Source organism: Drosophila takahashii, chromosome 2R, assembly GCF_030179915.1.
Source record: "Drosophila takahashii strain IR98-3 E-12201 chromosome 2R, DtakHiC1v2, whole genome shotgun sequence".
Classification (NCBI taxonomy): Eukaryota; Metazoa; Arthropoda; class Insecta; order Diptera; family Drosophilidae; genus Drosophila; species Drosophila takahashii.
The window spans coordinates 42,721,045-42,734,863 of NC_091679.1; the positions used below are offsets into that span (position 1 = coordinate 42,721,045).

The window sequence follows — 13,819 nt, forward strand, 5'->3', positions numbered from 1 at the left end:
TAAAAATTTTAATATTTTGGAAAAGTAAAAATGCAGTTTTATTGTGTTTATCAATACCTATCGAAATGTAGAAGAAATTTTTCAAATCGGACCATTCGTTAAAAAGTTATGCGTGATCAACGTTTTCTATCTCTATCTCCATCTCCCTCGCACTCCCTTTACCTGAGTAACGGGTATCTGATAGTCGGGGCATCCGACTATAACGTTCCCTCTTGTTTTTAACTGCAAATTATTTGTTATCTTTTTAAATTAATTGTATTCTTTTGGGTAAATATCAAGAAATTTACACATAAATTTATATTTAAAGCTGTTTTAGATTAATATGTTTTTTTTTTTAATCAGACTTAATAAATATTTTATATTCTATTTTACCGTCGAGGTAAATTAACAACGAAATATATAAATATTTTTTAAATACAGAGTAGCAATTTTTAAAGTTCCCAAAAAATCTATGATAATTAAAATTTCGCACAGACCCTCTAGGTCGAAACTCAGCCTTATCAACAATTAAATACAACCATAACACGACACATATCAATACCAACATACTTGGGAATGGGTACTAAAATAACTTTTCAGAGACATACGAACGCAGTTGATTAATATTCATTAAATCGAACGCGTCTTACTCCACGGAATATATTTAAAATGTTTAAGCTAGCAATTTTGCTGTTTTACGCACTTTTCGCTGAAAGTACTAGTGCCGAATGCAACTTGGAGGATCTGGTTAGTCAGTGCGGTGGATTCTGCTTCAGGGCGATGTGGCCGATACTGGATCACATTTCCTATCACCAGGGTTCAGGATCGAATGCCAGCGAGTTCAATACCCTGGAGACACGAGTCAAGCTGGACAGTATTGAAAAGCAACTGGTTGCCCAGCAAAAGGTTCTAACCAGCCTGGAGTCATCGCAGAGGAACATTCCGCAGAACTTTGAGCAGATCGGTGGCGGCTTCTATTACACTGAAAAATACAGCAAGCAAAATTGGTTCGCCGCCCGGGATATTTGCCGCCGAATGGGAGGACATCTGGCCAGCATTCGCAGCGATGCGGAGCTGACGTCCCTCAATGCGAAACTTCCAGCTTCAACGGAATTCTGGCTGGACATCAACGATCTGGGCGCCACGAGCGATTACGTGTCCTTGAAGTCCGGGAAGCCAGCCACATTTCTTCGATGGTCATCAGGGGAACCAAACAGCAGCAGCCACCACTGCGTTCTCCTGGATAAGCTAATGTACGACCGAAACTGTGACCAGTTGACCTTGTTCATTTGCCAGGCCGGCGATGAAAATGAATAACGAATTATAGTAATTTCAGCAAAAGTTTACGAAAGGCCTTTTTTAGTCAATAAATTTTCTGTTTTTTTTTGGGAAATCTATTGGTTTTCAGAAAACATAGCATACTTTTTGACGCAACATTTTGTAAAAGGGATTCTTTTTTCTGTGTGTATAAAAATCTTTTTACCAAAGATCACTGGCGTTCATAATTTATTATGATGGCTTATCAATGCAAAAAAAACACAGTAATAAAATTATTTTTAAATGGAAATCAAAAAATACATTTTATTGTAAAAAATTCCCCTCATAAATAAAGAAGCTTAATAACCCAGTCCAAAAGTTTGCACAAATGCCATTTAACTCCATAAGAGTAGCTACACTAAAAAAAAATATTTTTCCTGAATATTTTAAAATTTCAGAAATAAAGTTCTTTCATTTAAAATATTTCAAACCATTTCTAAAATTCAAAGCGAATAATTTTTTGAGAGTATTACAACGCAGATGTTAATCCGTTTACGAAAACAGAAAGCCAAAGAGCAGACTTTCAGTACAAGAAGCAAAACCAAAAGAACAATTTGTGTGAATATTTTTCTCTGTGTACGCTTGTACCACGTATCTCTGGAAAAGGAGGATGTTGGTCTATCTGAGGTCGGGCTTATCAATAGCTACTAGGCGCAACCAATACTAAGGTACCAGCCTGGGTATTAATTCGGCTTTGGAAAGCCCAACCCAATCAGTTCGAAAGAGATTGATAAACTTGAATGTGTCTTTGCTTACTGCTCGCAAAAATGTCGAAGACTTCCCTCGTTCTGATCTACGCCCTACTGTTCGGATTTCTGGCTTCGAATGGTGTGAGCTCCGAATGTAAAGTGGAGGACCCAGTGAATCAGTGTGGTGGATTCTGCTTCAGATCTCTGTGGCCCATACTGAATCACATTTCGTACCACCAAGGATCGGGAGGGAATCTCACCGATTCCCATCACCAAGGCTCACGAGTTCAGCTGGAAAATATTGAAAAGCAACTGGCTGCTCAGCAACAGATCATCTCGAACTTGGCATCATCGCAGGGAAAATCCAAGAGGAAGGGCATCCCGGCGAAGTTTGAGCTAATCGGCACCGGCTTTTATTACATTGAACGAAGCAAAACCCTAAATTGGTTCGCCGCTGGAGACTTTTGTCGTCAAATGGGTGGTCATCTGGCCAGTATCGGCAGCAACCTGGAGATGACCGCCATCAAAGCAAAACTTACATCCTCAACTGATTATTGGATAGACATTAACGAACTTGCGAAGACGGGGGAGTGGATGTCCCTGACTTCGGGAAAGCGAGCTGGTTTTATGAGTTGGGCTAATGATCAACCAACTCGGGGTAGCGACGAGCACTGTGTTCTCCTAAACGGTCTTATGTGGGATAGGGAATGTGCAAGTCCATGCAATTTCATTTGCCAAGCAGGTGATGAAAATGAGTAACAGAAAATAAAACATACAAAATTTGTGAACTTTGTACTCTTAAAAATTGTTTTTTTTTTTTAAATGGGACAGTTGCTGTCTAGTTTAGATTGCCAATATATTAAATATACAACCTAGTTATTTTTTTAACTCTAGAAATTTTAACTCAAAATTGATCTTTTTCCAAATAAATATTTTACAAATGTAGTAAATTTACTTATTTTCAATGTAAGACCGATTATACAAATATTTATGATTTTAGCTGCGATTATTAAACTAGATGGTTTACTGACAGAGTTTGAAAAATATCGATATTTGAAAGTATCAATTTTTTCACAATATAGTACCGATAATATCGATGTTTTCAAGGAAATTCAAAAAATAATCTTATAATTATTAAAAATTTATATTATCTGAAGGTTTGGTACTTAAAATAACATAGATTTAGTGTTAAGTTGTTTTTTAAACAACAACAAAATTGTTGGTAGTCATCTGGTGCGCTTCTTAGTTTATTTGTTTAGGTAAAATTTTCTAAAAAAAAATGTATTAATTAATTCAACAGCTGAAAACATATATTTCTTGATAATTACGTAATACAATTAATTTGGAAAGGAAAAAAAAATCAATTTATACAGTTAGAAAATGGAAGGGGGATCAATCAATGGAGACGGTAATATTATAAGAACCAATTAGCTCTCCATCCTTAAAGAATTTCCCAACGAATCGCATAATTCCGCTGGAGTAGAACCATCTGTCCACATTAAAGGCAGCGTCCTTCAAAAAGTAAACTCCCTTTGGAATGGTGCAGGCCGACTCGTTAACAAAAAGATCTGTGTTAATTGGATACCGAATACTATCCGCTAAGTAGTGTCCGTATTCCTTAACCACCGTGCAAATTCCTTGAGGTGGCAGCGATACTAAGGGCAATAGCTTAAAGTTGCCGTCGCGATCGAGATCCGAATAATAATCACAAGCGAATTTATAGTGCTCATCCTCAATGTCCTCGAGAATTTCAAAAGTCCCATTTACTAAACTTTCTCGGCCAATCACCCGAAGTTTAGTGAAGTCACATGGTTTTGCGTTTTCGCTCCAGGTGAGGGATATAAAGGTCACATTAGGCGGTTTTTCTTCCTGAAACTGAAATTGAATATAAAAATATATTTATATACATATATGTACAATGTACATACCAGTGCTTCGGGAATCACCATGAGACAAACGAGCAACATCAACATCATGACAAGAAAACTATTCACCAATTGACTCTAAAATTCATTTTGTTACCTATAAATAGCAAAATTGTTTACGTATTTCGTTTTATCTTAATTAATTTTCCGTGTTTAAATGTATTTTATTATACTAGATTAATTGATAAGCAAACGCTACACATTTATACATTTATAACACGTGGATTATGAACATGTCAATTAAATAAAATTATTGGGTGCAGAAACGTTTTTTTTAACCAATTATACATAACTATTTTTTGTTAATTTCAAGTGGGTATTTAAAAAAATTGTCCGAATCATATGGTGCTTTGTTAAATTTATTTAGAGACTGGCAAGCGCAATTCCGGACGAGTCCAGGCCGTTCCAGTCACAGTAATTCGGTGCCGACGCCTCTCCTAATTAAAATAAGTTTTGTTCAGACAGTTTCTGTATGGTACCGCTCTGTATTTGGCATTTGGATTGTAATTGATTTTGAATTGCACAAGTAAAATGCCAAATTCCGAATCCTGTCCGATCGGTACAAAGCGCGTCGTCAAAGTCAAGCCATAAATATTGACTATTGACTGGAAATGATTAATGCCCATCCCATCCAACCAGCCAAACCATCCGAATTGGCCTTTCAGCTTTGTTTTAAGTACATTTTATTGGCAATCAGAAAATCGGATACTTTCGTATAAATACTTTGGGCTAACAGGCGGCATATATGTGTGTGCCTGTGACCTTGAAGTGGGCTTGATTTGGTTTTTTGCTTTTTGTGAATTTTATGCCATTTTGTGTTTGTGTTTGCCTCGGCTGGGCTCCGTTTTTCTGTTATGTTCGTTACTTTTCTTTGATTGCCACCGCGCACGGAACTTTTCCACCGAACTTTGCATGTCTTTGATGAATTTGAAATTGTCACAAATGTGAAAGTTTTTCACTTGCCATCCATCCCATCTGAAAGGGAGATTTCGGATACCCACCATGTGACAACAACAACTGAATTTGCATCTAACATTTCGCCGACATTGAGTGACTTGTACGCATTTCTCCCCGCCTCTTGGCTCTCTCCGAAATTATTTTGGCAAAAATTCATTCATTCATGGCCGGATTTGCATATTGCCAAAAATGCTGTAATCCTTTCGATGGCGAAGCGTTTGGTTGGTTGGTTGGTGGCCTGGGTGGGTGGTTCGTAAATGAAAACAAAAGTTCGTGCGGGTTCATTGAGTCGCAGTCGAAAACTTGCCAGACCCACCGAAATTGCACGTGTCTTCCGGGGGAGGGGGGAAATTCGGGGTTTGGCAGGTGGATAGATGGGTGCACTGAGAAAATAAATGAAAATAAATACTGAGTCAAGAAGAATTATATAATAATTATTTTTGGGATTGTAAATTGGATTTTAATTTATAAATCTTTTTTGTTCAATTAAAAAATACCTAAAGAAATATAATCAAAAATCTAATACTTTTAAAATTTTAAAATTTTTAAATGAAGTCATGAATTTGTATATTTTTTTTTATTAGGTATGTATTATTTTTTATTATTAAATTTAAATATTACACAGAAAATTTAAAATTAAATAGATAGTTATTTGTAATAGTTATTTGGAAACTGTCATTTAAAGAAGGACAAAGCGTTTTTAAGTAAAGTTTAGTTTAAGTTAAATACCTTTAAAATATATAATTTTATTAAAAAGTAGGTATACCTAGTTTACATTTGTTGACATCTGGTGCAGTTTGAAAACCACGCTGTAAAATTTTTAAAAGGACGACATCATTATCTGATGTTGTTTAATTAAGTTTTAATATCGGCATTGTATTTTCATGTATTTTCCTTATCTTCTCCCTTTTAATAATACATTTTTTTTCAGTGTAGCTCGGTGGATGGTTGTCTGACGTGTGGGTGTGAGCAGGAAATGGAACAAACAACTGAACTCCAGAGAGAGCCAAAGCCAGCATAACAGGCGACTCCTTGCCAACGTTGCGATTTTGTTGATTGTTTGTTGGCAACATAAACGAACCCCGAACGATTCTCCGATTCCGATTCCGGATTCCGGTTCGGAGTCCGAAATTCTTCATTCACAAAACGCAGTCGGTGCAAGGCATTCGAGCCAAGTGGACGTGGAGGCCACCTCGAGATCTCGGTTCAGAAAAAAACAGCAGGGATCACATACCCATCATCGTATCCCCAAAACGAAGTGGCTTTCGCTTTCGTGACGGTTCACGGTTTACGGTTTCGCTTTGGGTTTCGGCTTTGTTGACAAAGTTATTGCCTTTGGGGCTTAATGACTTGGTAATTGATTTGCATTCGATGTGCCACATTGATTGGCAATTGAAACGTAAGGCAACCGCTTGAGTCCTCACCACTCATTGTCACCGTTGCTAATCAAGGCTATCAAGGATAAGCTGGCTGTCACCATGTCGCTGTCTGTGGCCAGCCGTCGTCGCCTCCAGACGACGAACGCTCCCTCGTCCAGCCATCCGCATCCACCCTCCTCATCCTCCTCCACTTCCGGTGGGCGCTATCATCTCCCCTTGTCGGTGAGGAAGCAGCACTCCTTCATCGAGCCCACGGCCAGATTCTCGGCCCAGCAGAGGGGCTACCTCTCCAGGGGTCTCTCCGTGGGCCGGTCCATCGAGAATATCCGCCAGAAGCTGTATCCCGTGAGTAGGCAGACTTCGTTGGCCGTCGAGGAGGCCATTCCCAGGATTGCCCCACGCATCACTGCATCACAGGTGCAGGGATTGAGGCTGAGGGACAAGAGTCTGGTGGCCTGGTCCTCCACCACATCGTTGCTGAAGGACCAGGAGGCGGAAAGGACTTCACAGGCTGAACCGGCAGAGGCCAAGATGTGAGTACTCCAAGCAGATAGTGGTAAAGGAGATTAAATAGATTTTTAAAAATAAAATGAAATATTTTAAATTTAATTTATTAATATTTCTTAATTTTGATAAGTTTAAGTTTTCTGATAAGTTTAAAAAAGATTGTAAAGAAATTTATATTTGAATTAATATGTTAGCATTTACAGAAACCATGGAAACTTTTTCTTTTTCTACCTTTTTGTTATCGAATCTCAATTTTTTGTGAAAAACTGGTGATAGAAAATGTAAAATAAATTATAAAACAAATTATCAGGATTTTATTCTTAGTATCCAGAAAAACAATAATAGAATGGATAAACATAATACCTACATATTAAAGTACTAAAAGATTAAAAGTCCAACTTTGCTTTCGATCTAGCTAAAATTATAACAAATTATTTAAGAAAATTGTTAAAACTATTTAAATTTGCAAAAAGAAAAAACAAATTTTGAGAGATAATTTCAAAAGCTATAACTTTTTTTCACCTTTATTTTATACCTAATTTGATTTAAAGGTAAAAGTATTAAAATTATATTTAATTACCTGAAGTAAGGGTTGGAATTATTACTAGTTTTAATCCTAATATATTTGGAGTGCCTTTTAGGCCAAACTAGAATTTAGATAGCCGCATTTGGTGGATTGTCGCACCTATGGAAACCCACTAGGGGGTCTCTTTGTTTGACCTTGGTGCCAGCGGAGAGGGTGCGTATACCACTCACCGAATCCGTATCCGCATATCCATATCCATATCTATAATAAACTCGATGGCTTCAGCTCGTAATGGCTGCCCTGATATCATCTATATAAATATACCGAAAGTGACACTTTCTATTTTGGCGTCGCGTCAAGTTCTGTGTGCAATTTGCATGCTTCACGCCCAAATCAAACGTCAAAGTTTTATGTTCCAGTGCATAACACACGCTAGACATGCTCGAAAAGGAGCTATACTCCCCCTAGAACACCTGGCGGCACACTTAAGTCGATCATTGCCTCGAATCGCTGACAAGATAGCTGGCTGAAAAGCGGAAAACTTCGGGCGGAAAAGCGACTAGGTTCAATGACCCAAAGATTCGTAGATTCACTTTCAACGCTCCCCTTTTCGGGCGCCAATTTCTAAAGTAATTGACATGGTTTCCTTTTTCAACGGGTGGGTGGGTGTTGGGTGTACGAAACCCAACACCCAAGTTAATTTCTATTTCTGTGCCTTGCATGATTCGCAAATCGAGAACAGCATAAATTGCCCCGCAAACTAATGCCAAATAATTTGATTTAAATTTAGCTAAGGGTGGCGGCAGCAGTAGGTCACTCGAAACTTTCCATTTTCATTTCGATTTCCCTCACTTTCCATTTGCAGTAGCGCCAAGGCGGACAAGAATCGAATTAATCTGAATATAGTGCTGTCGCAGACCATAAGGGCCACCAACGAGAGGGAACAGGAAGCGGAAGTGGAACCCGAGCCGGAAACGGAAGTGGAACCAGAGCACAGCAGCCATCCGGTGGTGGAAGACACTCCCGACATCCCGTTGAGCATCTCGCCGGCCCTGACCGTCCAGAGGCGTCCGCTGGTGCGTGCTATGTCGGCTCCGGTCCGCGGATTCGACGAGAGCAGCAAGGCGGTCATCGCCGCCAGCAAGCGCAGCCAGCAGAAGCTGCGCCGGAGGAAGATCTTCTCGAGAACGCCCTCAACCTCGGTGGCCGTGCCCCTAGATGTCATCGGAGGGGACACCAACACCTCGTCCAACTCTAGCTCCTCCGCCTCGAAGAAGGCTCTCAACCGGTCGCGCAGCGTCGTTGCCCCCGATGTCATCACCCTGGTCTCCCTGCTGAGTTCCGAGGGCAGCGACTCCGAGCGGGAGGACAACAACAGTACGGTGACGGTATCGTCGCCACCGGCAGGTGGCGGGGAGGAAAAACTCCAGCCAGGCGTCGCGCAGCGAAGGGCGCCGCTGCTGAGGAAGACGGGCAAATCGGGTAAGTCGCAGGATGTGCTCTAAAAATCTATAAGGATCTCACTAAGAATAATATAAGTATTTTGTAAATTGTATTACCAATTTGTTTAAATTTTATTGATGCTTATTTATTTTATTTTATTTATGCTTCATTTTAAAAAAGATTTTTTTCAATACCAGCAGATATGCCTGCCTTATAGGTAGGTTTAAGCAAAGATATTATAAACACTTTATATTCTCTTTGGTTTAAGGAACCCTTTCCTATATAGGACCACTTTAGGGTGGTCCCTTTCAAATACATATGATAGATAGATATATTGAGTTAAATTAGAAAGATAAATATAAAGATAGATAGAAAAAATGCTAATTAAAGATTTAGATTCGAAATGGTCTAAAAATTTCCTTCAAAATTACTCATACGACATGTGTTTCAATCAACATATAATCAAAATTTTTTCAAAAGATTATTTTTTTTGCTTTTGAATTGAAAGATAAATATTCTTCACAATAAAGTAGTTAAATAGAATTTTTAATAAAATATCTTAACATGTATTTTGTAGCGTAATTTTTTAGGTTTTAGTTTTCGGTTCAGAAATATTTTTAGTCTTTAGTTCAAATTAACCATACCAAGTAAAACAAAGCTATTGCTATATCTAGCACTCTTAAGCCCATTGAAACGCCACTAAAGCTTTCTCGCAGTCTCGTTTCAAGACAGCTATCCGCCCACCTTCCAACTGGCCTCCAAGGAGTACTCGCACATGATACGCCGCGGATCGATAGCCCCACTAGCCGCAAGAATTCGCGCCAATCGACCGCCCACTGCGCCGCCGGTGTCCATTTTCCTCACCGAGGTGCAGGTGAAAATGGACCAGCCGTCGAAGAAGGATGGTGGAGGTGCTGATCAACCCACTGCTACCCTCTCAACCGATGAGGCCAAGAAGGAGAACAACAACAATGCGGCCAACTGTGAGGACCAACAGCCATCCCCTCAGCCAGATCACAATTATCCGGTTTATGTGAGGAGTCTGAAGGAACGCGAGTGCTGGAAGCTGCATCAGAAGATGGGCGCCAAGGGAGTTAGTGTCAGCTATGAGACTGTACTGAGGGGCATGCTCACGCCCACGGAGTTCAGGCACTTCCAGAAGCAGCGGGAACAGGAGGAGGCTCGAGTTTTGGAGGAGGCGGAGGCCGCCGAAGCAGCCGCTGCAGCCGCAATCCTCGAGAGCGGCGAGAAGGAGGGACGCAAGCCACCCATCACGGCCATCGAACGTCTCTCGGAGGCTCTGCTCCAGAGCAAATAAGAACCAAGTTCCGAAACTATGGAACCCGACCATTAAATTGCATTTGCCTCTAGAGGAAGTAGCCCGTAGTCGAGCACTCGTTAAAACGCAATCGCACCCCGCTGAGACACCAAATCGGCGTCCATTCGTAGTTCTAGATGGTAACCCCCCCGTAGAGCCCATTGAATCCGTTTGAATTGCGGGGACTCAAGCTTAAGTGGACGCTGAGCCTGGCCAATAATCGTAGATCCAATAAAGAGTACTAGAAGACACCAAAAAAATATTCGAAAGTGATTCAATTTATTTGCTAAACTGATGGTAGAGTAATATTTATTGAGCAATACCATAAAATGGTTACCTAAAATGGATATTATTCGATAATGTAAAGCAACAATTTCTCATTTATACGTTTAATTTAATTAAAATATTTTGAAAGTAATAATTTTTTTTTTTACAAAAAAATAATAAAGTTACAAACAAAATGAGACAGTTAAGGAAGTTAATTCAAAATAATAACTATTTAGGTCTTCGGGGAGGAAAGATCCCAAGATAACAAGAATTTGTGAAAGGAATATAGAAATCAATTTTAATGATGTTTTAATCTAATTTGGATTGTTGCGTTTTTTTTGTTTTCGTAAATTGAGCAGGATTCAACAGTAAAGAAATTTGAACTACATAAAATTAAAAACCATTATCAATTAAATATATAGGTATTATAGATATTCCGATGGGTCTATTACTTGGCCCTCTCCGTTCGAATGGAGTTCGCCAGATAGCAGGCCAGAACGATGCCCAAAATCTGTATAAAGGCAATGCCGATGCCCACACCGATCAGGATAACGGCGTTCTTCTCGATCCGAGTCTTCAGCTTGCCGACGCAGCCATCCTGGAAGTACTTGTCCCTGCCCAGAGCCGTTGAGTTCCGGCAATGCATCTCGGTGGTGTCGATGAACTGCGGCTGACAACAGCTCGCCGGCAGAGTTTTGTTCGCACTGACCCTCCAATCCGCCGGAGTGTCCACGCCACAGCACATTAGCTTCTGCTGGATGTTGTCCCAGGCCATGGTATCCTCGCTGGTCGAACGCTTGATCGACTCCTGCAGCGAGTTCTTCACCATACCCTCCAGATCCTTCTTGAAAACACTGGCCGCAATGCCCACCGCCAATTCGACAATGAAGATAACGGCCAGAAGGACAGCGAACTGATAGGGATATTAAAGTGGGTTAGGAACTTTTCATATTTGGCATTTAAGGACGATTTCTCAATGTCAGGTTAACTTTAGTCTATGGGTTAAATTGTGTTTTCAGAAGTATTAAGATTTTTAATATCGCGATAGTGTTTCCTGACTGATATTACTGGGGGCTGATTTCTCAATGTCATGTTATCTTAACCTTAACTTTAACTTTTGTCGTTGAGTTAAATTAGGATGTCATTGAGAAATCGAATCCCAACCATATAAGTTCAGGTTAACTTTCTCTTGCAGATAACGAAACTTAACAGAACCTCAACCTGACATTGAGAAAGTCATTAAAAAACCTACCGTTACAAGGAGCGTTGGCGACTCCTTGATCGCTCCAAAGCATCCCAGCGAGGCAATTAGGAATATAATCAGACCTGTGACTATAAGGACAATCGGTGGCGCTAGGACTCGACCTTCCACAAAGTGATTGAACTCATTTACATCGGCTAGGACCACAGCACCAGCTATAAGAATTCCCAGGCCGGAGATCTGGAAGAAAATTGATCCCACTGATTAATCGAATCGACCTCCAATATATCCGTAGAGCAATTTAGTTAATGGCTTCCAATCAAGTCCTAATTCGAGTTGGCCTTTTGTATTTACATTCCCAATTCCTAATTGAACGATAAAAATCACCCACGACTGCGAGTCAATGGAATTTCCATGTTCAAGTCAATGTCGTCATTGAAAGTCGCCTGTTTGCACCGAGTTGGTCAATGCGAAGGACAACCAATGTCCATGTCCTTTGGAGCACGCATATGTATATTGTACATCACTTGCATGTCGTTACAAGCGAATCGCGTTTTCCGATTGGGGGAGCAAGTACTCGATAGCGAGTGAGAATGGCATTTTCCAGCGATACTTATCTAAATGAGGCCCCGGAACAAGACTCGGTGCATAAGCGTAATTTAAGTGCTTTAAGTGACGTTAATTATGGCGAATTAAATGAAAATTACTCGTGAAAAATAAAAACCGATTAGACTAGAAAAAAATATTGACCAGGGTTAATAAAAAGTCCATTAAAAATGTATTGCTAAGAGTTTCCTTCACATTAACTTTTTAAAGAAGGTTAAGGCAATTTTATGACAGTTAAGACTTGATCTATTAATCAAAAGACTTCAAGGAAGGAATTCTAAATTGCCTGAACCTTTTTTATAAAATGATAATTGGTCTAAATCTTAATATAAAATCTTCAAATTATTTTCATTCAAGTAATAAGGTAATTGACAAAATTAATTAAGTTTCGTATAATCCCTTTTTATTTTTTTTTTTATTTATTAATTTTTTTCATATATGAAATTAAAACTAGTACTAGATACTAAAATTAATGTTGAAAATGGCTCTGGAATCTAGTCTATTGGCCTAAAAGGTCTTTTTAATATCCTGAAAACTCTTGAATATTTTAAAAAATTATTAAAATAAAATATTAAGATGGGATCCTTGAATAAGCATAGGCCATATAATGTCTTTCTTGATACCATACTGCTGATTTAATATCACGTTGCACTTTTATTTTCAATGAATTCTGGTTGTGACTGAAGCTTAGGAAATCTAAATCCTAAAATTTGTAGGAAATCCTTTTACACTTACCGCAAAGAGAACATTAAAGGCGAATAGAACATATTTAATTAAACTCGGCCCGCAAGAACGCATTTTGATGTTTATTTAATTGAGCAACAACCGAATTTTATTTAATTTTAGTTTAATCCAAAATTAGAACAGGTTTGATGGGAGATAATGCCAAAAGAGAGCTCAAGCGACCGCTCGATGCGACTGACCGGACTGAAGTTAAACCGCAAACTGACCGGAATGACGGTCCGGCCGGGCTTTACAAAGACCCGCTTTCTGTTGTGGCCACTTTCCCAGTCGAGGGTTGGTGCTGGGCAACGGATCCCGATTACGGAAGGGGTGGCAGCAAAAGCGAAAGCGAGTGAAAGTCTTGGAGGCCCGGATTCGAATTCAGGCCAGGCATGATTAGGCACGGGAATCGGAATAGGGATAGGGAAACTTCGGGGCAGGCTTATTGCTCTATAACCCATTTCGTTGATTTAACATTCGATACCAAAGAACTTTGACCAAAGCAAAGGCGGTTGGTTCTCGCTTTTGTGGGTCGAACGGAGCTTACCTCACTTCATTCCCCGTTTTCCTTTACGGCTGGGTCATTGCACTTATTACCATAAAAATACGTAGTAGTTGGCCACCCACGTCGTCTGGCGTTTTCCCTTTAAACTTCCAGCACTTGGCACTTGGAATTCGACCGGGCCCAAGGCGAAATTAATTGCGTGTTTTCGTGCGAAGGCAGCGAAAGTTGTAGGGGCTTTCTAGAAATTCGTTGGGACTGTGCGAAATGATTAAAGACGCCCTAAGGTATGCCACACAGTCTTTTCGATGATAATGGTAATGTTGCGTGTCGGGAATTATGGCCCCAAGTTACGAGAATCCGAATCCCACTGGGTGACCCAGTCTTATCTGGTCGCAGAAATCTCGCAAAAATAGTAGAAACAAAGAACTGTTGCTTGACCATTAGTTGAGGTCTAAAATCTGGAAGAATGATTGGCGG

The 13,819-nt window shown here is 39.8% G+C and overlaps 5 protein-coding genes across 5 annotated transcripts; 3 read left to right on the plus strand and 2 right to left on the minus strand.

Annotated features, from left to right (window-relative positions):
* The first annotated feature begins 648 nt into the window (after positions 1 to 648).
* LOC108055604 (C-type lectin 37Db-like) lies at positions 649 to 1,296 on the plus strand. The gene has a single exon (XM_017138996.2). It carries the CDS (start codon positions 649 to 651, stop codon positions 1,294 to 1,296), a length of 648 nt encoding a protein of 215 aa, XP_016994485.2.
* Positions 1,297 to 2,063: 767 nt separating this feature from the next.
* LOC108055603 (accessory gland protein Acp29AB-like) lies at positions 2,064 to 2,744 on the plus strand. Its single transcript, XM_017138995.2, has one exon. It carries the CDS (start codon positions 2,064 to 2,066, stop codon positions 2,742 to 2,744), a length of 681 nt encoding a protein of 226 aa, XP_016994484.2.
* Positions 2,745 to 3,377: 633 nt separating this feature from the next.
* Positions 3,378 to 3,958, minus strand: LOC108055602 (uncharacterized). Its single transcript, XM_017138993.2, has 2 exons — positions 3,914 to 3,958; positions 3,378 to 3,860 (listed from the first exon to the last, which is right to left on the minus strand). The coding sequence occupies exons 1-2, from the start codon at positions 3,956 to 3,958 to the stop codon at positions 3,378 to 3,380; spliced, it is 528 nt and encodes a 175-aa protein (XP_016994482.2).
* Positions 3,959 to 6,217: 2,259 nt separating this feature from the next.
* Positions 6,218 to 10,088, plus strand: LOC108054482 (uncharacterized). Its single transcript, XM_017137457.3, has 3 exons — positions 6,218 to 6,779; positions 8,145 to 8,761; positions 9,439 to 10,088. Exons 1-3 carry the CDS (start codon positions 6,346 to 6,348, stop codon positions 10,038 to 10,040), a joined length of 1,653 nt encoding a protein of 550 aa, XP_016992946.2. The 5' UTR covers positions 6,218 to 6,345; the 3' UTR covers positions 10,041 to 10,088.
* Positions 10,089 to 10,651: 563 nt separating this feature from the next.
* Tsp47F (Tetraspanin 47F) lies at positions 10,652 to 12,924 on the minus strand. The gene is made up of 3 exons (XM_017137460.3): positions 12,850 to 12,924; positions 11,560 to 11,748; positions 10,652 to 11,220 (listed from the first exon to the last, which is right to left on the minus strand). The coding sequence occupies exons 1-3, from the start codon at positions 12,910 to 12,912 to the stop codon at positions 10,756 to 10,758; spliced, it is 717 nt and encodes a 238-aa protein (XP_016992949.1). The 5' UTR covers positions 12,913 to 12,924; the 3' UTR covers positions 10,652 to 10,755.
* Between the last annotated feature and the right edge of the window lie 895 nt (positions 12,925 to 13,819).